General features: G+C 45.6%; 1 protein-coding gene across 11 annotated transcripts in view; it reads right to left on the minus strand.

Annotated features, from left to right (window-relative positions):
* The window catches only part of LOC140191133 (nuclear factor 1 X-type-like), a 425546-nt gene that overhangs the window by 15857 nt on the left and 383503 nt on the right, over positions 1–26186 (minus strand). For 8 of the 11 annotated variants that reach the window (XM_072248245.1, XM_072248246.1, XM_072248247.1 and 5 more), the window contains 2 exons: positions 21868–21959; positions 18366–18673 (listed from right to left, as the gene is read on the minus strand). In XM_072248245.1, the coding sequence (XP_072104346.1) occupies positions 18596–18673; positions 21868–21959 (170 nt within the window). In that variant the 3' untranslated portion in view covers positions 18366–18595. Of the gene's footprint in view, positions 1–18365; positions 18674–21867; positions 21960–26186 lie in introns of those variants that run through there. The other 3 variants (XM_072248249.1, XM_072248255.1, XM_072248254.1) reach the window with 3 other exon arrangements.

A 26186-nucleotide genomic window follows, 5' to 3' on the forward strand; every position in this document is an offset into this window, starting at 1 on the left:
GAGATTGCCGAGCCTCTGGCAATGATCTTTGCATCATCAATGGGAACGGGAGAGATTCCGGAGGATTGGAGGGTTGCAGATGTTGTTCCTTTATTCAAGAAAGGGAGTAGAGATAGCCCAAGAAATTATAGACCAGTGAGTCTTACATTTGGAGAGGTAAAATATGATTAGGAATAGTCAGCGTGGCTTTGTCAAGGGCAGGTCGTGCCTTACGAGCCTGATTGAATTTTTTGAGGATGTGACTGAACACATTGACAAAGGAAGAGCAGTAGATGTAGTGTATATGGATTTCAGCAAGGCATTTGATAAGGTACCCCATGCAAGGCTTATAGAGAAAGTAAGGAGGCATGGGATCCAAGGGGACATTGCTTTGTGGATCCAGAACTGGCTTGCCCACAGAAGGCAAAGAGTGGTTGTAGATGGGTCATATTCTGCATGGAGGTCGGTGACCAGTGGTGTGCCTCAGGAATCTGTTCTGGGACCCTTACTCTTCGTGATTTTTATAAATGACCTGGATGAGGAAGTGGAGGGATGGGTCAGTAAGTTTGCTGATGACACAAATGTTGGAGGTGTTGTGGATAGTGTGGAGGGCTGACAGAGGTTACAGCGGGACATTGATAGGATGCAAAACTGGGCTGAGAAGTGGCAGATGGAGTTCAACCCAGATAAGTGTGAAGTGGTTCATTTTGGTACGTCAAATATGATGACAGAATGTAGTATTAATGGTAAGCTCTTGGCAGTGTGGAGGATCAGCGGGATCTTGGTGTCCGAGTCCATAGGACGCTCAAAGCAGCTGCGCAGGTTGACTCTGTGGTTAAGAAGGCATATGGTGTATTGGCCTTCATTAATCATGGAAATGAAATTAGAAGCCGAGAGGAAATGTTGCAGCTATATAGGACCCTGGGCAGACCCCACTTGGAGTACTGTGCTCAGTTCTGGTCGCCTCACTACAGGAAGGATGTGGAAGCCACAGAAAGGGTGCAGAGGAGATTTACAAGGATGTTGTCTGGATTGGGGAGCATGCCTTATGAGAATAGGTTGAGTGAACTCAGCCTTTTCTCCTTGGAGCGACGGAGGATGAGAGGAGACCTGATAGAGGTGTACAAGATGATGAGAGGCATTGATCATGTGGATAGTCAGAGACTTTTTCCCAGGGCTGAAATGGTTGCCACAAGAGGACACAAGTTTAAGGTGCTGGGGAGTAGGTGCAGAGGTGATGTCAGGGGTAAGTTTTTTACTCAGAGAGTGGTGAGTGCGTGGAATGGGCTGCCGGCAACGGTGGTGGAGGTGGATACAATAGGGTCTTTTAAGAGTGTTTTAGATAGGTATATGGAGCTTAGAAAAATAGAGGGCTAGGGTGAAGCCTAGTAATTTCTAAGGTAGGGACAAGTTCAGCACAACTTTGTGGGCTGAAGGGCCTGTATTGTGCTGTAGGTTTTCTATGTTTCTATGTTCATGGATATAGGCAGACAAAAAGGGGAGAGGAATAGGATTACAGCAAATTATTCTGGATGCATGTAGTCTTTGAGTTTTGTTTGCAAAGACATTTCACTTTTTCTCACCTGGTGAATCAGTTCCTCTGATATTACTGCTCTAACGCAATGAGTCATTAACAGTGTTTCAACAACTGACAACGCAGAGCCTGCCGTGGGAATAACACATTTGGCAAAGATAAGGGCAAAGGACAAGTCTGCACAAATGACCAAATTGGGGGTGGGGGGGTGAAGTCCAGCCCATAACCAGAGACTTTTTCCTAGGGCAGAATTTCTTCCAGTTTTAAGGTGTTGGGGGGAGGGAGAAAGAGGTGTGAGGTAGGATTTTTACACAGAGAGCGGTAGATGCATGGAATAAGCTGCCATGGGTGGTGGGAAAGGCAAATACATTATGGACATGGACAAAAGAAAAATGAAGGGTTACTACCTGTGTAGGAGGGAAGGGTTAGATTAGACGGGCTGAAAGGTCTTACTGTAATGTTCCATGTTCCATGTTCCCAGCCCATCCAAAATTCCTCAGAGGTAAATGTCTCCAGTCCAAATCTTCCACGCCCCTCCATTCACAGATCCCTGCACACCTTCCATTCACAGATCCCTACACCCTCCATTCACAGATCCCTCCACGCCCCTCCATTCACCGATCCCTCCACACCCCTCCATTCACAGATCCCTCTATACCCCTCCATTCACAGATCCCTACACACCCTCCTTTCACAGATCCCTCCACACCTTCCATTCACAGATCCCTCCACACCCCTCCATTCACAGATCCCTCCACACCCCTCCATTCACAGATCCCTCCACACCCCTCCATTCACAGATCCCTCCACGCCCCTCCATTCACAGATCCCTCCACGCCCCTCCATTCACAGATCCCTCCACGCCCCTCCATTCACAGATCCCTCCACGCCCCTCCATTCACAGATCCCTCCATGCCCCTCCATTCACAGATCCCTTCACGCCCCTCCATTCACAGATCTCTTACTGTATGGTGAGTAGAATTGTACACGGTGATCAACCTATCGAATGGTGAAAGGCCTAGATGGGGTGGATGTGGAGAGGGTATGGAGAGGATGTTTCCTATAGTGGCGGAGTCCAGGACCAGAGGGCACACCCTCAGAAAAGAAGGAAGTCTATTTCGGACAGGAATGAAGAACATTTCTTTAACCAGAGAGTGGTGAATCTGTGGAATTTATTGCCAAGATGGCTGTGGAGGATAAGTCATTCAATACACTTAAATTAGTGGTTGATTAGTTCTTGATTAGTAAGGGCTGGAGAAAGTAGGAGAGTGAGGTTGAGAGGGATAGTAAATCAGCCATGATGGAATGGCAGAGCAGACTCAATGGGTCAAATGGCCTAATTTTGCTCCTGTGTCTTGTTGTCTTATGGTGGTCTGACTCATATTGGAAAACCCCTTTCTCATGCATACAATGCCACAGTCTCCCTCTGCAGTGAGGTCACAATATAGTGGGCAGAGATTCAGAGTAACTGGAGGAGAGAGAGGGATCAGTTTCCTTCCCTCACAGAGCGGTAGGAACCTGGAACGTGCAGTCTGAAAGGGTGGTGAAGGCAGAATGTCTCTGCCACGTTTCAAACATGCACAAGTGTGTAGAGACCAGTGTTGCAATGTGTGCACTTGGATCTAGCACTGGTCAATCTGCAGGACAACTGAGCTGTGCTGGAGGTGAAATTCAGCCTCGTCACAGCTATGATTTAATATTAACAATAAAGATTAGCTTTATACATCAAACTATCGAAACATACAGTGAAATGTGTTGTTGGTATCAACACTGCCTGAGGATTTTCTGGGGGCATCCCGCAATTGTCACCATGCTTCCAGTGCCAACGTAACATACCCACAACTTACAAACCCTAACCCATACGTCGTTGGAATGTGGGGGGAAACTGGAGCAGCTGCACGAGGAAAACACAGAAACGCCTTGCAGGAATTGAACCCCAACCCGCGACTACTGGAGCTGTACAACCATGTGCTAACCACTACATTACTATGCCAACCTTTCAGTCATCTTATTGACCTGACCTGTTGCCTTGAAGGATCTTCGGCATACTTTGCAAAGTCACTCTGTTCCATCGCATTACTCAATACTTATTATACGTTTGCTGCCCCCAGCAGCACCTCATGCTTAGATTCATGGAGCCGCACAGCAGAGACATGTAACTCATCCATGCTGACTCTGTTGCCTTGTCCCATCTGCCCACATTTGGACCATAACCTTCTAAACTCCATTTGCCACTTTCCTACTCAAATGGCCAGACTGCCCTCATCCTCCTGCAACCTAAAGTTCTCTGCTTTTGATCAACCACACAGCTAATTCCAATATCGCCTGCAAACCACTTCTAGAGTCGCGGGGTCAGACACAATGGAAACAGGCACTTCCGCTCGACCACGTGATGCAGATCAAGATGGCCGACTAAATTTGTGGCTTTTGCCAGTGTTTGGCCCATTTTCCATTTAGCCATAGCCTGACTTTTAGATCAAAATCTTTCCTGTATATTTCACTAACCGCGAGGCCCGTAGCTAGTGTCCTCCCAATCTCACAACACTGGCCGGGTGCAAGATCGGGGTAAAATTCCCGCTGCTGTCAGCATGGAGTTTGTACATTCTCCCCAGAACTGCTTGGGATTCTTCCGGGTGCTCCGCTTTCCTCCCACATTCCAAGCACGCACGAGTTAGAGTTGGGAGGTTGTGGGCATGTTATGTTGGAGCCGGAAGCATGGCAACACTCGCAGGCTGCCCCCCAGAGCATCCTCGGACTGTGTCGGTCACGGACACAAATGACGCATTTCTCTCTGTGTTTTGATGTACATCTGATAAATAAAACGAATCTAATCTAACCTTGCTGCTCTTCCCTTCCTCGGAGTTTTAATACTCTCCCCTCCACTTGGTCATGGTCACGTTGGGCTTTCTAGGATCATGCTGTACTCAGTCGAACCACTGTGTTTCCTGCTTTGAGGCGCTGACCACACTGTGCAAGTATTTGGAGACAGAGGGACTGCAGATGTTGGAATCTGCAGAAACAAACAATGTACTCCTGGACGAACTCTGGGTTGAACAGCATCTGTGGGGGTGAAAGGATAGTCGATATCTCGGGTCAAGGCCCTTCATCAGGAGTGGTCTCTGAGATGGTGCTCATTCAGTCCCGATGAAGGGTCTCGACCCAAAGCATATCGTCTGTTTCCCTCCATAGTTGCTGTCTGATTCACTAAGTTCCTCCAGCACCTTGTGCATTGCTTCAGAAGTGCCTGATGGGCTGTTAAAGGTTATGGAGTCTAAGGGGCAGGGGGTGTGAAATGGGCTACAGGAGTTAACGTCCTCCTGTGTCTCAGCAACACCCAGAGAGGCGAGGGGAACGACATCGTAGTTTGTAGCCTTCCAGGTGCCAGGGCTGTCCCTACCTCCTCTCCTGTGTTAAGGCATAGACCATTTTCTAAAAAGGGAGCAAGTTCAGAAATCAGAGGTGTAGGGGACTTGGGAGTCCACGTGCAAGATTCCCTGAAGATTAACTTGCAGGTTTAGTTGGTGGTGAGGAAGTGCAGCGTTAGCATTCATTCCGAAAGGACGAGAATACAAAAGCAAGTATGAGGCTTTCCGAGGCACTGGTCCGACTGCACTAGGAGTATTGTGAGCAGTTTTGGGCTGCTTATCTAAGGAAGGATGCACTGACATTGGAGAGGGTCCAGAGGAAATTCACAATAATGATCCCAGGAATGAAAGGGTTAACAAATGAAGAGCATTTGATGGCTCTGAGCCTGTACTCACTGGAGTTTAAAAGAACGAGGCAGGGATCTCATTGAAATCCATGGAATATTGAAATGCCAAGATAGAGTGGAGGTGGAAAGGATGTTTCCTGTAGAGGGGGAGTCTAGCACCAAAAGGCACAGCTTCAGAATCGAAGGATAAGTAGATACTTCATTGATCCTAAAGGAAATTACAGTGTCACTGTAGCATTATAAGTACACAAATCTAAATATTAGAAGAGAAATAGAAAGAATAAAAATAAGTTACCACAAACAGTCTAACAGGAGGAGGTCATCACTTCCCCGGCTACAGATGATTCATTATAGAGCCTAATGGCCGAGGTAAGAATAACCTCATATCGTGCTCTTTGTCGCAGCGCACTGGTCTTAGTCTATAGAACAGAGATTAAGAGATACTTCTGTAGCTAGAGGGTAGTGAATCTGTAGAATTCATTGCCAGAGTCAGCAGTAGAGACCAAGTCCTTTGGTATATTTAGAGAATTTTGATAAATTCTAGATTAGTAAGGGTGTCAAAGGTTACGGGGAGAAGGCAAGAAAATGGGATTGAGAGGGATACTATTCGGCCACGATGAAATGGCAGAGCAGACTTGATGGGCTGAATGGCCTAAATCTGCTCCTCTGCCTTACAGTGTTTCGTTCCTTTATAATTCTCTCCGCACTGAGTTAACTCTCCCTGCAAAGCCGGGTCTGGACTAGCACAGAAACCATCAGCTACAAGAGGGCCTCTCTGTTGTTTCCTTGACGACTCCTTCAGTGCCTTCCCCTCCGCCCCACTCCTCATCATCAAACCAACCCCCCCCCCCACCAAGTTCAAGTTCAACTTTGTGTTGCATCATGTCTGGTTACCCGGGTTACCAGACAGACTAGACGTGACTGTCACCAGGAAGAAACTTTCTCTTCCTGCCTCTCCGGCTGCCCCAACCCACAACTGCGTACCCCGGCCATGGCCGGCACAACTGTTCACAAAGTTTGCTTCTACGAGTGTGCAAAACTCTGGCTTGCCAAACCTCCCCGAGACCACAACCAGTGCCAGTGGAGACTTTATGCTGTGTGTGCGCATTTGACACTCGGGTTAACAAAACGAAGGAGGGGCTAGAGTCCAGTTCCTCACGATTCTCCCCTGAGAGATTTCTTCAGAAATGTGAAACAGTTTATATAAATCATTTTCAAACTTGGGAGAATTACAGCGAGCTGCAATTTAACCCCACAGGTGCTGAATCATTTTAGAATTCTTTATGTCTGTGTCTCTTTGCCTGGGAGTTTGTTCCGCACATACTGCTGAGTAGTTCTGTGCCACAGGATATTAACCTGAACAAGTCGCCACTTCGGTCTAGTCTCTGCAAATCCTTCCTGACCCAAAGCCCACTGGCTTTCAGCTGTAGGAAGAGGACTAGAGCAGAGCTGGACAGTATACACACACACACACACACACACACACACACACACACACACACACACACACACACACACACACACACACTCCTGGGCTGCTCCAACAACATTTCCCAGACCAGTGGCCTCCCCCCCACAAGGAAGTGGACATATAGGTACATCACTACCTGAGGAATCTTCTCCTCCTTGGCTGTGGCTAAACCTTTGAGCTGGTTCTGGAACAGCACAGATTTGTAGAATACCAATGGTGTTTTTCGAAGCTAATTAAACTTGTTGATGCATTAACAGAAAAAGGTGATAGAAGAAACGAGTGGATTCTCAGACATAGTTTAACAAAGCAGGTTAGTACGGACAGCATAGCTGGCCAGTTGATAGAACAGCAAGTCACAGCTCCAGAGACCTGGGGTCAGTCATGATCTGTGTGGAATTTACACGTCTCTCTGTGACCACATGGCTTTCCCCGAGTGCTCTGCTTTCCTCACGTATGGGCCTTGGTATGTTAACTGGACTATGTATTTTGTCCCTAGTGAGAGTATGTGGTGGAATCTCAGAGGGGTTGATGAGCGTGTGGAGAGAGAAGGGCCTTACGACATTGGATTAGAACTAGTCCACTCAGCCCATTGAGCCTGCTATACTATTCCATCTTGACTGATCTATCTCCTTCCTTCTCCCTGTAACCGTTGATGCCCTGACTGATCAAGAACCCATCAACCTCTGCTTCAAACGTACTCACTGACTTGGCCTCCAGCGCTGTCTGTGGCAATGGATTCCACAGATTCACCACCCTCTGGCTAAAGAACTTCCTCCTCATCTCTGTTCTAAATGGAGCTTTCTCTACTCTGAGGCTGTGTTCTCAGTCCTAGACTCCCCCAGTATAGGAAACATCCTCTCCACATCCACTCTATCTAGGCCTTTCATTATTCAAAAGGTTTCAATGAGATCCACCCTCATTCCAGCGAGCACAGGCCCACAGCCATCAAACACTCTTCATACCCCTTTCTTTCTCAGAATCATTCTTGTGAACCTCCTCTGGACCCTCTCCAATGACCACACATCCTTTCTGAGATAATGAGCCCAAAACTTTCAAGTGTGGACTGACCAATGCCGTATAAAACCTGAGTATTACATCTTTTCACTCATATTCCAGTCCTCTCAAAATGAATACTAACATTGCCTTTGCCTTCCATACCACCAAATCAACCTGCAAGTTAACCTTTACGGGATCCCACATAAGGACCTCCAGGACCCTTCACGACTCTAATTTTGAATTTTCCCCCCATTGAGAAAATAGTCTACACCTTTATTCCTTCTACCAAACTGCATGACCATGCACTTCCCTACACTATATTCTTTCTTTGTCCATTCTCTCAATCTGTCTAAGTCCTTCTGCAGACTCTCTGTTTCCTCAACACTAGCCGACGTTCTTTGTATTGTCTGCATACTTGGCCATAAAGCTGTCAATTCCATCATTCAAACAGTTGCATGTGATGTGAAAAGAAGTGGTCCCAATACTGCCCCCTGCAGAACACTACAAGTCATTGGCAACCAACTGAAAAGGCCCCTTTATTCCCACTCTTTGCCTCCTGCCAGTCAGCCAACCTTCTATCCCTGTAATCTTTCCTGTGATACCATGGGCTCTATCTTATTCAGCAGCCCCATTTGCAGCACCTTGTCAAAGGCCTTCTGAAAATCCAAGTGAACAATATCTATTAACTCTCCTTTGTCTACCCTGTCTGTTATTTCCTCAAAGATTTCCAACAGATTTCTCAGGCAAGGGAAACTGTTAGGGAGCCGTTCTGACTCTTGTCTAGTTTATCATGTGCCCGTTGAGCTCATTCTTAATAATGAATGAACTCCATCATCTTCCCAACCACTGTGGTCAGGCTAACTGGCCTATAATTTCTTCCTTCTGCCTCCCTCCCTTCATAAAGTGTGAAGTAATATTTGCAATGTTCCAGTCCCCTGGAGCCATTCCAGAACCTAGTGATATTTAAAAGATCATTACTAATGCCTCCACAATCAGCTCCCATTTTCAGAGCCCTGGGGTGTAGTCCATCTGGTCCACGGGACTTATCCACCTTCAGACCTCTCAGCTTCCCAAGCACCTTCTCCTTAGTGATGGCAATGATACGCACTTCTGCCCCCTGACACCCTGAAATTTCCAGCATACTGCTAGTGTCTTCTACAGTGAAGACTAACAAAAATACGTATTTAGTTCATCTGCTATCTCCTTGTCCCTGTTTACTACTTCTTCAGCATTGTTCCACAGCGGTCCAAAATCCACTCATGCCCCTTTTTTACTCTTTGTGTATCTGAAAAATGTTTTGGTATCCTCTTCTATACTATTGGCTAGCTTATCCATCTTTTCTCTCTTTATATATTTTTTTAAAGTTTTCCTTCTGTTAGTTTCAAATTTTTCCCACTATTTTAAATTCCCACTATTTTTTGCTATACTTTATGCCCCCTCTTTTGCTTTTATGCGGCCTTTGACCTCCCTTGTCACTTCTTCATCTTCGCCATGTACTTATCCTGCGGCTTCTGCATTTCCCCCAGAAACTCCAGTCATTGCTGATCTGCCATCACCCCTGTTAGTGTTCCCTTCCAATCAACTTTGGCCAGCTCCTCTCTCATCCTGCTGTAATTCCCTTTACTCCACTGTAATACATCAGACTTTATCTTCTCCTTCTAAAACCGCGGGGTAAATTCTTTTATATTATGATAACTGTCTCCTAAGGGTTCCTTTACTTTAAGCTCCTTAATCAAATCTAGTTCATTACATAACATTAAATCTAGAATTGACTTTCCCCTAGTGGGCTCAACCATAAGCAGCTCTAAGATGCCATTTCATAGGCATTCTACAAACTCCCCCTCTTAGATCCAGTGCCACCCTAATATTCCCAATCTACCTGCATATTGAAATCCCCCATGACCATCGTACCATTTCCCTTTTCACATGCCTTTTCTATGTCCCGTTGAAATTTCTATCCCACATCCTGGCTACTGTTTGGATCCAAGTACATCAGGGTCTTTTTACCCTTGTAGTTTCTTAACTTTACCCACAAGGATTCTACATCTTCCAATCATATATCACCTCTTTCTAAGGATTTTATTTCATTTTGACCAACAGAGCTACCCTACCCTTAACCATGGTGAACAAGCCTTCATCAGTCAACACATTGAGTATAGGAGTTGGGAAGTTGTGTTGCAGTTGTATAAGATTGGTGAGACCACACTGGAGTACTGTGTACAGTTTTGGTCATGCTTCTGAAGATGTCATCAATGCTAGGAAGGTTGGTGCCCTTGATGGGACTGCCTGAGTTTACAACTTTCTGCATTTTTTCTGACCCTGTGCAGTGACTTCTTCATACCAGATGGTGCTGCAACCAGTCAGAATGCTCTCCACAGTACATCTGTTGTTGATAGAATATTTGGGACATATCTAGTCACCTCAAACTCCTAATGAACTGTAGCCACTGTTGTGCTTTCCTTGTATTTGCATCAGTTTGTTGGGCCCGGAATAAATGTTCAGAGATGTTGACTCCCAGGAACTTGAAACTGCTCGGCCTTTCCACTGCTGATCCCTTGATGTGGACCCATTTGTGTTCCCTCAGCTTCACTTTCCAGGAGTCCACAGTCAACTCCTTGGCCTTCCTGACATTGAGTCCGAGGTTACTGCTGAAACACTGTCAGCTGACCCATCTCTCTCCTGTACGACTTCTCGTCACCACCTGAAATTCTGCCAACAACAGCTGTACCATCAATAAATTTATAGACGACGTTTGACCTGTGCCTAGCCAAACAGCCATGGGTGTAGCACACCCATTAGATGCGCCAGTGTTGATTGTCAGCGAGAAGGAGATGCTATTTCTGATCCACCCTGACGGTGTTCTCCTGATGAGGAAGTCAAGAATCCAGTCCCAGGTTTTGGAGCTTGTTGATTAGTACTAAGGGTATGATTGTGTTGAATGTTGAGTTGTAATCAATAAACAATAGTTGCTATTGTCTAGGTGATCCATGGTCGAGTGAAAAACCAGTAAGATTGCACCTGCTGTAGACCTATTGTATCAATAGACAAAGTACAATGGGTCCAGGACCTTGCTTGGACAGGAGTCGATTCTGGCCATGACTAACCTCTCAAAGTACAAGGGGTGATTGATAAGTTTGTGGCCTAAGGTAGAAGGAGTCAATTTTAGAAAACCTAGCACATTTATTTTTCAACATAGTCCCCTCCTACATTTACACACTTAGTCCAGCGATCGTGGAGCATATGGATCCCTTCTTTGTAGAAGTATTGGACTTCCAGAAGTGGTCCACAGTAGGGATGATTGATAAGTTCAACTCTTTGAGTGATTATGCAGAAAATTTGAGGTTAATAACTCATCTCCTTCTACCTTAGGCCATGAATTTATCAATCATCCCTGCTGCGGACCACTTCATCACAGTAGATGTGAGTGTAAAGGGTGAAAGACATTGAGGTAGCTCAGTCTGCCCCTCTTGGGCACTGGTATGACTGTCATGGCACAGGTTTTCAGTTCTCTACCAGGTACACCATTCCGATATGACTTGCAAGGGGCCACCCTCTTCAAAGGTGTTCTGATGTCAGCCTCCGAAACAGAGATTACAGAGTCTCCAGATGCAGACAGGATTCACAGAGGTGTAACTTCATTCTCTCGTTCAAAGCGTGCATAAAAAACATTGAGCTTATCTGGGGGTGAAGCATCTGAGCAACTCATGATGTTATGTTTCAAGCTGAAAAACCCTGTCAGAACTGGTGGCAATCGGATTCTGATTCTAACTTCAATCAGAATTTTTTTTATGCTTAAAATAGCCTTCCTTTGGTCATACTTAGACCACAGATCTAGCCCTCAGCAAATCACAAATCTCCTGGGGCATCCTTGGCTTTTGGATTGGATATGTCCGATAAGTTCTTGAAGGTACACACTCGTCCGCACAGGTCTTCATGAAGTCGGCGTATTCATTCAGATTCAAAGACGAATCCCTGAATATTGTCTAGTCCACCTACTCAAAGCAGTCCTGTAAGCATTCCTCCTCCTCCCTCGATTATACCTTCTTGGCCCTCACCACTGGGTGCTCCGGTCTTTAGTCTCTACCCATATGCCAAGAGTAGACGCACAGGCAATGGGACTCACCAAATTTCAGCCATGGGATGACATGGTAAGCATTCTTGATGATGGTATAACAGTAGTGGTCAAGTGTGTTGGCTCCTCCGGTTCCGTAGGTTGATGGAAGGTATTCAGAGACTTCTTCAAGCTAGCATGGTTGAAATCCCCCGCAACAATAGGGCAAGCATCAGGGAGCGCTGTTTCATGACTGCTGATCACAGTGCCCAGCTACTCCAGTGTCTGTTGACGTTGAGCAGAGGTAGGAATGTACACTGCTACCAGGAGGATGGCAGAAACCTCCCTCGGCAGATAAAATGGTGAACACTTGACTGCTGGGTGCCCCAGGTCTGATGAGCAGGATTGAGACTGAAACGCTACGTCTGTGCACCACGATGAGTTAATCATAAAGCGTACTGTACCCCGTCAAGCTTTAAAAGACCCAGACGTCCTGTCTTTTGGGGGGATAATGGCAGGGTGGGGGTGAGCATACAATCTTTTTCCCAGGGAAGGGGTATTTGGTTGAGAATGTGCCACCACATCTACGGGTGAATGCATCAGACATTAAGAAAGAGGCCCTCTTCTCAATGGTGGACTTTAACCTACACAAAGTGGCCATTTTTTTAGGAACGTAATTAAATGGTCACTGAGTGTAATTTCATGGTCTTTTGCTACTGTAGCCCATCCACTTCAAAGCTCGACGTGCTGTTCATTTAGAAGTCCTCCTCTACACACCATTGTTGCAGCATGTGATTGTTTCAGTTGCTGTCGCCTTCCTGTCAGCTTGAACCAGTCTGGCAATTCTCCTCTGACCTCGCTCATTAACAAGGTGTTTTGCCCACAGAACTGCCATTCACTGTGTGTTTTTTGCTTTCCGCACCATTTTCAGCAAACTTTAGAGACCGCTGAGCATAAAGATCCCAGGAGATCTGAAATACTCAAACATTCTCTAGCATCAACAATCTGACTCATACGGCCAGATTTGGGAACAGCTTCTTTCCAACTGTGATAAGACTACTGAACGGATCCTGACCCGGATCTGGACCGTACCCTCCAAATATCTGGACCTGCCTCTCGGTTTTTTTTGCATTACCTTACTTTCCATTTTTCTATTTTCTATTTATGATCTATAATTTAAATTTTTAATATTTACTATTGATTTGTAATCCAGGGAGCAGGAAGCGCAGAATCAAATATCACTGTGTTGATTGTACGTTCTAGTAGCAATTGTTTGGCGACAATAAAGTATGAAGTATAAATAGCAGGAAGGGAGACCCCGGTTTTTGCTGTCCTCTGCATGGTCTTGAGGTCCGATGCCTTGCAGCTTCCACACCACACAATGACTCAGACAAACAGGACACTCTCAATGATGCTCCTGTAGAAAGTTGTTAGAATGGAGGCAGGAAGCCTTGTGTTTTGAGCTGCTTTTGGCCGTGCAGTCACGAGTCAGCAGTGTGAACGGCAGCGGACTGAGCCCACGGCCCTGGGAGGCACCAGTGCTCAGCACAATGGAGCTTGAGAAATTACTCCCAACTCAGACTGACTGGGGTCTTTCCATCCAGAGGGCCAAGAGCCAGTTACAGAGGGAGGTGTTGAGTCCCAACGAGGACAGTTTACCCACCAGCCTCTCAGGGATGATCGTGTTAAATATCCTGACGTACAAGGTATCGTTTTCTAGGTGACACAGGATGGAGTGGAGAGCTGTGGCTGTGGCATCACCAGTGAACCAGTTTGAGTGGTGGGCCAACCGTAAAGGGTTCAATGGAACTGAAAAGTGGGATTTTATATCATCCATTATTTGCTGCTCTAAGCACTTCATGATGGTTGCAGTCAGTGCCACTGGGCAGCGATCACTTAGGCCAGTTACCGTCACTCTCCTGGGCACCAGAACGATGGTTGCTGCCTTGAAGCCTGCAGGGACAGTGCCTATGTCTGCTAAGATGGCTGTTAGCTGGGCTGCGCGGTCCCTCAGCACCTGATCAGGTATGTTGTCCAGCTCAACTGCTTTACGTGTGTTAACCCTGGGTGGGATCCCCCTCACCTCAGCTGTGGCCAGAGCTCAGGGGGAGCGGGGTCTTTCTCAATGTGCCATCATTCATTGCACCAAATCTTCCTGGAAAGCATTCAGCCTACCAGGAAGGGAAGCCTCACTGCTGTTGAGTGCATTTGTAAACTGTTATGGTTTGTTTGCCTTGCCACATGCATCGCGTGACCCTGGTGTCACAAAGGGGAAGTGGGGTAAACAGCAACAATCACAATGGCAGTGACTAGAAGAGACTGCACTTTACCAGTAAAAACTCTATCTGTGGTGAACAATGAGCCATTACTATTGAGGTATTCGTACACCAGTTCTTCCTGACGCAGATACACAGACCTCCTCTTCAGGTCTTGCTGGAGGTAGTAGCATTTCTGTTGACTCAAAAGGAGATTAGGCCTTCTAGCTGGATGGCTGAGTCTGGAGATGTGCCCTGGAGCCATGTTTCTTTTAGGACGAGTGTGCAGCAGTCTCTCATTTCCTGTTGGTTCAGATGCAAACGCAGGTAATCCAGTTTATTTTCTAGCAATTGGATGTTAGTGCCAGCCTGCAGGGATCCACTTTAAGTTTCACTTGAATATCAAAGCACTTACTATGCTTCTACACACTTGCACTCAGATTCTGACAACCACTTTCCTGAGTTGATGTAGCAGGCCACAGCATGGATTGAGGGCCCAGTCCAGCAGGCCACAGCATGGATCGAGGGCCCACTCCAGCGGGCCACAGCATGGATCGAGGGCCCACTCCAGCGGGCCACAGCATGGATTGAGGGCCCACTCCAGCAGGCCGCAACATGGATCAAGGGCCCACTCCAGCAGGCTGCAGCATGGATCGAGGACCCACTCCAGCAGGCTGCAGCGTGGATCAAGACCAACTCCAGCAGGCAGCAACATGGATCAAGGGCCCACTCGAGCAGGCTGCAGCATGGATTGAGGGCCCACTCCAGCAGGCAGCAGCATGGATCAAGGGCCCACTCTAGCAGGCTGGGGCATGGATCAAGGGCCCACTCTAGCAGGCTGGGGCATGGATCAAGGGCCCACTCCAGCAGGCCACAGCATGGATCAAGGGCCCACTCCAGCAGGCTGGGGCATGGATCAAGTGCCCACCCCAGCAGGCAGCAACATGGATCGAGGACCCACTCGAGCAGGCTGCAGCATGGATCAAGACCAACTCCAGCAGGCAGCAACATGGATCAAGGGCCCACTCGAGCAGGCTGCAGCATGGATTGAGGGCCCACTCCAGCAGGCAGCAGCATGGATCAAGGGCCCACTCTAGCAGGCTGGGGCATGGATCAAGGGCCCACTCTAGCAGGCTGGGGCATGGATCAAGGGCCCACTCCAGCAGGCCACAGCATGGATCAAGGGCCCACTCCAGCAGGCTGGGGCATGGATCAAGTGCCCACCCCAGCAGGCAGCAACATGGATCGAGGACCCACTCGAGCAGGCTGCAGCATGGATCAAGACCAACTCCAGCAGGCTGGGGCATGGATCGAGGGCCCACTCCAGCAGGCCAAGCATGGATCAAGGGCCCACTCCAGCAGGCAGCAACATGGATCGAGGGTCCACTCCAGCAGTCCACAGCATGGATCAAAGACCCAATCCATGCAGTAGTCTGTAACTGTGCAGCAAATTCATTATCCTACTCGCTAGCAAGATATTCTTGCAGATTTCAGTGTTCTTTGTGATCAGCAGTGTTCTTAATCACAGGAAAGATGAACAGGACAAGAAATTTCACTGTTGATTGGAGACTGGGAGAGCTCTGTGATTGTGCATGCTGCCATCTGAAGGAGATGCTTGCAAAAGAAAATCTGATTAGAAGGAACTCGACATCAACCCATTCATGAGCTGCATCAAGTACCTTTAATAGGCAGAAGAGGAAGTGACACAGGAACGGGCTGCGTTTGTGACACTGACAATGTTCTTCAGGACTTCTCTCCGTGTCGTGTGGAAGTGGACAGATTTGCTGTAAATGAACGACAGGGTTTCAGATGACACGTGACCTCTTCTCCCCTCAAGTTGCTGCCTGAGATTCTTTTAAGTATGGCCCAGAACTATTTCCAAGCACAATAGTGGTAGCATATGGAATCTATTCATTAATCCAGGGCATGCAGCCAAGCCATTAGTGCACCAAGCATTAATGGTTACCATTGAATGTGTCTTATCTAAATGTCACAAGCTATGTGTGGTTTCATGACACAAGAAGATAGGTTCTCCAAACCCATCGCACAAAGCTGCGAGCAAGTCAGCAGGGGTTCACACACACACAGCTGCTTCCCATCAAACATTTCAGCTCAACCAGCAGATACTTTCAGAGCAAGTTTGAAGGGAGAGCAAGGCTTGCACTTTCTACAACCTTGGGACGTCCTGAGGCACACAGAGGCCAATCATATACCTTTGGAATTCAAGATTCAAGATTCTTCAGTATACGAGTGTAAAGGAGAACAAAATGCTTGTTACTCTGGATCCAGTGCAACATAAACAAACACAATAAGCATATAAAACACAAAAAAAAATGAAGTATGGAAGTAATTCTCTCAAACACAACGTACACATCGATGTGTCATTTGCATCACTGACCAACTGTTCTATCCATGGACTGATTGTATATGCATTAAGCGATGCTAGGTGATGTGTATGTAGTGGTGGTGGGGAGAGGTGGGATGGGTTAATGGGAGGAGGTGTTGATAAGCCTGATGGCTTAGGGGAAGTAACGGTAGTCCGGCATGGATACTGACTAGCTTCTTCCCTGATGGAAGTGGGACAGTCCGTAAGCAGAGTGAATGGGAATGAAGTTAGACTAGTGACATAAGATGCAAAATCCCACAAGCATCAAAGAGATCACAGGCCGACCACCCGATTCTGTTGACTTTGTTTGAGGGAGGACGTCGGAGCATAAGACACCTTAGTCACCTGGATTAAATCATGACCTCTAGCGCTGTTTGTGTGGAGTTTGCACCTTCTCCTTATGGGTTTCCAGTTTGCTCCCACATCACAAAAATGTGCTGGTTGGCAGGTTAGTTGTTGCTGTCAGTTATCCCTGGTGTGGTTGGCAATTGGGACAGTGCTGAGAGAGATTAGCTTTAGCTTTATTTATTAACTGTCACATTCACACCGAAACATCTAAACACGCAGTGAAGTTCATCGTTTGCATCAATGACCAATACAGTCTAAGAATCTGCTCGCAAGTGTTGTCATGCTTCCAGCACCAACATAGCATGCCCTCAACTTACTAACCCTAAGCTGTACGTCGTTGAAATGTGGGAGGAAACCAGAGCACTGAGAGGAAACCCACATGGTCACAGGGAGAGCGTACAAACTTCTTACAGACAGCAGTGGATTTGAAACCAGGTTGCTGGCACTGTATTTGTGTTAACGCTAACTGCCATGCTGTCATGCTGAAAAATAAATGATAAAAAAATTAATGCGTTCCATTGCTCTATCACTGCATTCCGCTGAGTTTCTGTTGATTCCAAAGGAATGTATACTGGAGAGAGAGTGCAATGCAGTTTTTCTTCCTTACAGTTCGTTTAGCACTTCCAACTGGGGTTAAACTTTTCGGCAATTAACTGTTGTATTTGTGGGATCTTCATTTTGTTTGCCCTTACCTGCTTGGTGGACAGATACCCTCCTGGCTAATGGAACCAGACATTACCCTCCATCAATTAGTGCTGCCAATCTTCAATTAACCTTTCTACAAGCCATTATGCTTAGAATAGAAGCTGCAGGGAACCAGTAAACATGCCTAAGATCCAAGATGAAAAGCCAGAAAATACAGAGCCAATGCTAATTTGTTGGACAAAGCCCAAATATGATTAAATTGCAAACTTCTAGGAACCAATGAACTGAAATTAAACCCTGATGGAAAATAACCCCTCTGTGAGCTTGTGGGCTGTAGCTGCATGGCAGGAAGCAAAAATGTTGAGCCCATGGTACATGTTGTTGAGTTGATCCTGGTCTGGATGACAGAAGGGGGCATTATGAGTCCGAGAAGGAAGAATCAGTTGGTCATGGTGTACTTTGAGATGTCCTAAAGTTATGAAGGGCACCCTGTAAGTGTAAGTCCTTCCCTTTCTCTATGTTTCTCATCTCTGTCAGACTTTCCATGCATTTTCAGTCTTCCAAAGGCCATCGTTAAGGTGTGATATTATAGCTGTCAAGTTTGTCCAGGGATGACACCGCCCTGGACTGGACAGAGTACCACTGTGATGCACTCACATCCACCACAGGTGTGCACATTGTAAATTTAACCTCTAAGAGTGCCACAAGAATGGGAGACCTTATAAAGAGCCAATGGGTTCCAACCAACGTGTAAGAGGCACAGACCTATAGAGACATGCAGACAGAATATGCCTCACCCGACCACCCAGCTTCCGACCACATTCCCAATGGAGAATCTGGAACATGGTTGATGGGGGTATGTGTATAATGAGAGAAGGGACGCTTATGAAATACAGTGAACATTCATCCTCCATCTGGCAGATTCCGAGAAAACAAATCACTTTTATTTTCCAGAGAATTCCAAATATTATTTTGCCGAGGTAATTTTCCTTTGTACTGACCCAGCCGCGGCTGATATGTAATGATACAAATTCACAAAGCTCATGACACACTCAACATCAGAGGCCCAGATGTTCCCCTTTGGCACCAGAGTCCCGGCTGAAGCATTCCTTCTTCAGCTGTGGGTTTGAGCCACTCCCTCTACACCCCCTCTCATTCCCAGTTATTCCTCTGTATAGCTCTGCGTTCTTTTTTTGTTTTGTTTTGTTATTCCGCTCACTAACACCTTGGAAAAGAAGGCACGTTGGTGGTAAACTGAAGAGGTTGGGGTGAAGAAAGGATGCAGGAGAGGTTCCACTGAAAGAATAGACAAAATAAAGCTTCAGCATGAGGAAGTCTGCAGATGCTGGAATTTCAAACAACACACATAAAAAATGCTGGTGAACGCAACAAGCCAGGCAGCATCTATAGGAAGAGGTACAGTCGACGTGCTGCTGAACGCAATATTCTGGCCGACAAAAGCAGGATCTCCCAGTGGCCACACATTTTAATTCCACGTCCCATTCCCATTCTGATATGTCTGTCCACGGCCTCCTCTACTGTCAAGATGAAGCCACACTCAGGTTGGAGGAACAACACCTTATATTCTGTCTGGATAGCCTCCAATCTGATGGCATGAACATTGACTTCTCTAACTTCCATTAATGCCCCACCTCCCCCTCATACCCCATCCCTTATTTATTTATTATTATTATTTTCTTCTTTTCCCCTTATTTTCCCTCTCTTTTTTCTCCCTCTGTCCCTCTCACTATAACTCCTTGCCCATCCTCTGGGCTTTCTCCCCCCTTCCCCCTTTCTTTCTCCCTAGGGCTCCTGTCCCATGATCCTCTCCCTTCTCCAGCCTCATATCCCTTTTGCCAATCAACTTTCCAGCTCTCAGCTCCATCCCTCCTCCTCCTGTCTTCTCCTATCATGTCGGATCTCCCCCCACCACCACTTTTACTCTTACTATCAGTTAGTCCTGACGAAAGGTCTCGGCCCGAAACGTCCTATAGATGCTGCCCGGCCTGCTGCGTTCACCAGCATTTTTTAAAGTAAAGCTTGTCATATTTGCTTCCTTCTCCACTCCATCCCTTTCTCTGTCTTCCTCTCTCTCACCATCATTGCTTTGCCCTCTCACTCTTCTTCTACCATCTATCTCTCTTACCCCTTCAGTCTTTTCCTATCTTTTTCATTCTCTCTCTGTCATTCCTTTCTCCCACTTTTTCCTCTATCTTTCTTCCTTCACTACTCTCCTGTGCCTCTATATGGGGGGGGGGGGTTATCAGAGGTAGGAGGTCATAGGTCAGTGGTAAATGTCTGTGTGGTTTTTGCAGAGAATGGTGGAGGTGTGAAACACATACCACAGGTAGTGGTAGAAGGAGGTCATCAGTCAGTGGTAAATATCTGTGTGGTTTTTACTTTTAGGTAAGTACATGAATGACAGAAAAGGAAAGGGTGCAGTAAGAGGGAAGATCTAGATTGATCTTGGACTAGGTTAAAAGTCAGCAAAATATCATGGGCCAGAGTGCCTATACTGTGCTGTATGGATTTACGTTCTATAATGTCACAGAGACATAGAATACTGCAGCACCGAAACAGGCTCTTTGGCCCAACTAGTCAATGCTGAATTATTAATCTGTCTAGTCCCATTGACCTGCACCTGGACCATAGTCTTCCATCCCCCTCCCATCCATGTACCTATCCAAATATCTCTTAAATGTTGAAATCAAACCCAAATCCACCACTTCCTATAGTAGCTCATTCCACACACTCACTAGCCGCTGAGTGAAAAAGTTCCCCTTTATGTTCCCTCTAAACAGTTCACCTTTCATCCTTAACCCATGACTAGTTCCAGTCTCACTCAACCTTAGTGGAAAAACTGCATGACATTATTGAGCTATTATTTTAATAATAAACAACAGTCTTGCGGTTTTGTGCTCATCAATTTTGTAAAATCCTGAATTACTTTCTTATTTGAATTTAAATTCCCTCGTCATGGCTGAGCAGACTTGATGGGCCGAATGGCATAACTCTGCTCCTATATCTTATGGTCTTGAACCCACACCTCTCGATGTCCACTTGGAGAATGACATAAACTGTAAACAAGCCCCTCAGCCAATCAAATTGGCAGCAGCCATCATCCACCCATTTAGACTAATCCCTTTTTATTCTTCCTACGTTCCTGTCGACACTCCCCATAATCCAGGCAATTTGCAGCAGCAATTTAAGCGTCTCTCTTCTCCCCTCTCCCATCGGGCAAAGATACAAATACCTGAAAGCACATATCACCCAGGTGAAGGACACTCTATCCTGCTGTTATAAGACTACTAAATAGTTCTCTAGCGCAACAAATTGGATTCTTGACCTCACAATCTACCTCATTATCACCTTGCATGTTTATGTTCACCTGCACTATGCTTTCTCTGTAGTTGTTCATGTTTTATCTTGTTCTACCTGTGTGATGATCTGATAATGACGGCGGGCTGCCCCCAGCACATCCTTGAGTGTGTTGGCTGTTAATGAGAACAATGCACTTCACTGTATGTTTTGATATACATATGATTAAAAAAAATTAATCAGCATCTGTATGAACAGCACACATGATAAGCTTCCTGTTCTATCTCAGTGCATGTGACAATAATAAACCAATTCCAACTACTGACCTGTCAGTAGAAGAAAACAGGAACACCCACAAAGGAAACTAGATTGACACAGGGAGAAGGTGCAAACTCCACACGGACAACACCAGAGCACAGGATTGAACTCATGACACCGGAACTACACTACTGTGCCTTCCTTACTTCTGAGCTCTGTTGGCTCGTAAAAAATTAGCTTCTAGATTGCATCTGGTAGATTGCTTTGAAGAAACAAGCCAGATTAAAAACATACTCTCAGTGGCCACTTTATTAGGTACACCTGTACACCTGCCCGATAATGCAAATATCTAATCAGCCAATCATGTGGCAGCAACTCAATGCATAATAAGCATGATCAAGCGATTCACTTGTTGTTCAGACCAAGCATCAAAATGGGGAAGAAATGTGAATTACGTGACTGTGACAGTGGAGAAATTGTTGGTGCCAGACAGGGTGGTTTGAGTATCCCAGAAACTGGCAAAACAGTCTCTAGAGTTTACAGAGAAATGGTGCAAAAGACACAAAACAATCATCTAGTGAGTGGCAATTATGTTACAACAGTGGTGTGTAGAAGAACATCTCTGAATGTACAAAATGTTGAACCTTGAAGTGGATGGGTTACAGCACCAGAAGATCACACTGGGTTCCACTCGTGTACCTAATAAAGTAGCCATTGAATGTATAGTCCCATGTCTCTGTCCAAACATGGAACGGAGTCTAACTGTGTCACCAGTGCTCAGCTATTGATACCTAAGGAAACCCTGTAAGTGGGGTCTGCACGCTGACTGTAACCAAGTGGGAATTTGTGTCGGGCTCTGGTCTCTGCTGGTTAGTCTAGTCACCGCTGTGTGGACAAAAGAACACTGCACCCACCTGTGACTGCTGCGGGATATTTACAAAGTTCCCATCCCGTGGTCCAATGCTGACGAATCGGTTCGCAGATGAGGAGCTAGGCGTTGAGTATGCTGTCAGAGGGAAAGAGTGAGAAGATCAGAGTTAGCTGAGGAAGAATCCCTACGGTCATAGAAAAATGTCATCTAACTTCCCTGCTGATCCATATCTGTCCATTCATACCTAGGCTTTCTTGTTCTAAATACCCCCGACCAAGGAGAAAAGCTACTTATTTCCTGGTGCACAAGAGATTCTGCAGATGCTGGGAATCTTAACACACACAAAATACTCAGCAGGTCAGGCAGGTTCAATGGAGGCATTTTTTTTGTCTTTCATTTTGGTAGCCCTCTCATCCCTTCTCTTCTCCCTTCCCTCAAAACCTGTCTATCACCTCCCTCTGGTTCCCCTCCTCTTTCCCTTTCTTCCATGGTCTACTGTCCTCTCCAATCTGATTTCTTCTTCAGCCCTTTACCTCTTCCACTTATGACCTCATCCCCCTCTCCTCCACTAACCTCTCCTCTCAACTGGTCTCATCAATCACCTGCCAGGTTGTACTCATACCCCTTTTGTTCCTCTCCATAGGTGCTGCCTATACTGCTGAAGTTCTCCAGCATTTTGTGTGTTAGCACAGACCCTCACCATCCAGGCATCTTGTCACTACCACCAGGGAGGAGCTGCAGGAGTTTGAAGATTCAAATTCAATGTTTCAAGAACACCGTCTTCCCAGATTTCTGAAAGGTCCAAGAACCTCACAGGTGGATAGGGTAGTTAAGAAAGCTTATGGGGTGTTAGCTTTCATAAGTCAAGGGATAGAGTTTAAGAGTCGTGATGTAATGATGCAGCTCTATAAAACTCTGGTTAGGCCACACTTGAGTATTGTATCCAGTTCTGGTTGCCTCACTATAGGAAGGATGTGGAAGCATTGGAAAGGGTACAGAGGAGATTTACCAGGATGCTGCTTGGTTTAGAGAGTATGCATTATGATCAGAGATTAAGGGAGCTAGGGCTTTACTCTTTGGAGAGAAGGAGGAGACATGATAGAGGTGTACAAGATATTAAGAGGAATAGATAGAGTGGACAGCCAGCGCCTCTTCCCCAGGGCACCACTGCTCAATACAAGAGGACGTGGCTTTAAGGTAAGGGGTGGGAAGTTCAAGGGGGATATTAGAGGAAGGTTTTTCACTCAGAGAGTGGTTGGTGCGTGGAATGCACTGCCTGAGTCAGTGGTGGAGGCAGATACACTAGTGAAGTATAAAAGACTACTAGACAGCTATGTGGAGGAATTTAAGGTGGGGGGTTATATGGGAGGCAGGGTTTGAGGTTCGGCACAACATTGTGGGCCGAAGGGCCTGTAATGTATTGTACTATTCTATGTTCTATGTTCCAACCTGTGAATATGACCTCATTATTCATCTTTTGCACAATTCATTTATTATTGTAATTTATAGTAATTTCATATATTGCACTGTACTGGTGCCACAAAGCAAAACATTTCACACATATGTCAGTGATAACAAATCCATTTCTGATTCTGATTAAAACTGCGATGAGGAGGAATTTCTTTCGCCAGAGGATGATGAATCTGTGGAATTCATTGCCACACCTTGGTTAGACTCTGCTTGGAATACTGTGTTCAGTTCTGGTCACTTCATTACAGGAACAATGTGGATGCTATAGAGAGGGTGCAGAGGAAATTTACAATATTGTTGCCTGGATTGGAGAGCATGCCTTATGAGAATAGGTTGAGTGAACTTGACCTTTTCTCCTTGGAGCAACGGAGGATGAGAGGTGACCTAATAGAGGTGTATAAGGTGATGAGAATCATTGATCGTGTGGATAGCCAGAGGCTTTTTTCCCAGGGCTAAAATGGCTAACATGAGGGAGCATAGTTTTAAGGTGCTTGGGAGTAGGTAGAAGGGGGATGTAAGTTTTTCACACAGAGTGGTGGGTGCGTCAAATGTACTGCTAGTGAAGATGGTAGAGGTGGATACAGTAGGGTCTTTTAAGAGACTCTTGGAGAGGTACATGGAGCTTAGAAAAATAGAGCGCTATGTGGTAGGGAAATTCTAGGCAGCTTCTAGAATAGGTTACATGGTTAGCACAACATTGTGGCCTGAATGGCCTGTAATGTCCTGTAGATTTTCTATGTTTCTACATGGCTGGGTGTATTTGTCACTGGGTGTATTCAAGGCAGAAGTTGATAGGCTTTTGATTCGTAAGGGGGTTAAGTTTCCAGGGACGCAAAAAGGCTACAGGAAGTGATGGATACAGCCCAGTCCATTACAAGGAGGGCCCTCTCTCCACTGAGCACATTTTCATACAGCACTGCACAAAGAAAGCAGCATCTATGATCGAGGACCCCCCGACATCCAGGCCATGCTCCCTTCTTGGCACTACCATTGGGTAGGGGGTACAGGAGTCTTAAGTTCTACACCACCAGGATCAGGAACAGTTATTACCCTATGACCATCAGGTCCTGAACTGACGTGGATAACTTCATTCAACACAACTCCGAAATGACTCTACAACCTACAGACTTAATTTCAAGGGCTCTACATCTTATGTTCTCAGATCTTATTTAGTTTTTATTTGCTCAATTTGTCTTCGTTTGCACATTCATTATTTGTAAGTTTTTGTTTATGTATATTTTTTCAGAAATTCTAAATTATTTATCTATTTTTGTGTCAATTCCTGCAAGAAAGTGAATCTCCAGGAGGCATATGGCAATATATATGTACTTTGATGATACATTTACTGTGACTGTGTTTTAAATTATTGCAAGAAGCCAGGAGAATGAAGTTGAAAAACAAAATCAGCCATGATGATATGCTGGAGCAGATTTTTAGGCTGCATGTCCAAATTCTGCTCTGATTTCTTATGATTTGATTGTCACGGACCAATAATTGGCCTTGCAGAGGTTAGGGAGGAGATATGATTAAATCAACTAGTGCCTTCGCTCCAACTGTTTGGACGTGGATGCATTGATAGCTGTACATTGATCAGATTCACAAGTCAAGGAGAGAATCTTAAATTAGCTTAAGCAAGGAGTTATTTTCCAATCTTTCTTGCTCCTGGAAGCTTAAATCCTTTGTTGTATGTTCTTTATCTGACTCAAACTTTGATCCAGAATGGATGGTTGAAAAATACTCCCCTAATTTTAGATGTCAAATGAAGAAGCTGAAAGTTTAAAGATAACGTATGCAAACTCCAGTTAACAAAACCATAAGATTTTGTTGTGATTTGTAAAGGAAATGGAGGGTAAGTGTAGGGGAGTGTTCAGGGTATTGTTGAAGTCACAGGATTATACAGAGAATTGTGCTCTCTTTATTCAAAGATGAACATGCTTGCTGTCCAGAAAATTCAGCAAAAAAATTTATTAGGTTGATTCCTGGGATGAAGGGTGGTCATAAGGAATGACTGACATGTTTAATCTTAATGTTCAATATTGTGATGTAACTTGAAAAGAGAATATAGAACAATACAGCACAGTACAAGCCCTTCAGCTCACAATGTTGTGCCAGCCTTTTAGCTTACTCAGTGCCTATCAAAGAGACTCTCAAGTGTCCCTAATGTATCTACCTCTCCACCACCCTTGGCAGACCATTACATGTCCCTGCTAATCTCTGTGTAAAATACCTACCTCTGATACCCCCCCTCAAATATTTTCTTCCAATCTCCTTTAAATTATGCCTTCTCAAATTAGCCATTTCCACCCTGAGAAAAAAGTCTTTGACCATCCACTCGATCTATGCCTCTTATCATCTTGTACTCCTCGATCAAGTCACCTCTTATCTTCCTTCACATCAAAGAGAAAATCCCTAGCTTGCTCGATCTATCCTCATGCTTTCCGGTCCAGAAGACATATTTTCAAAAAGTAAGAAAGATATAGAGGAATTCCTCCCAGAGTAGAGGAGCAGAGGGGATAGGACATGTACTTCACACCTGGTCACTCTCTTCATGTCTGTGATGGTTGACAGAGGAAGTATGGAAGCAAAAATAAAACACTTAAATCCTTTCGTACTGTCTCTGATCATTAGGAACGTTTAAAATCAGCACAGCAGCTTTCAAACCATCAGCAATTTTTTGGGTCAGGGCCCTTAACATTGTTAATGTTCCATCTCATCCATCCCACAGACTCTTTGACCCCATACTATCAGGCAGGAGGCAGCATAGCATTAGGACAAGAACTGTTAGAATGGTAGACTAGTTCTTCCCCACGGCATAAGACTGCTGAACTCCCTGCCACCATTCAGGTCTCATCATTTAAGAAGCACCAGTAGCATTATACTGTTTACTTTTTA

The sequence above is a fragment of the Mobula birostris genome, chromosome 32 (genome assembly GCF_030028105.1).
Source record: "Mobula birostris isolate sMobBir1 chromosome 32, sMobBir1.hap1, whole genome shotgun sequence".
Classification (NCBI taxonomy): Eukaryota; Metazoa; Chordata; class Chondrichthyes; order Myliobatiformes; family Myliobatidae; genus Mobula; species Mobula birostris.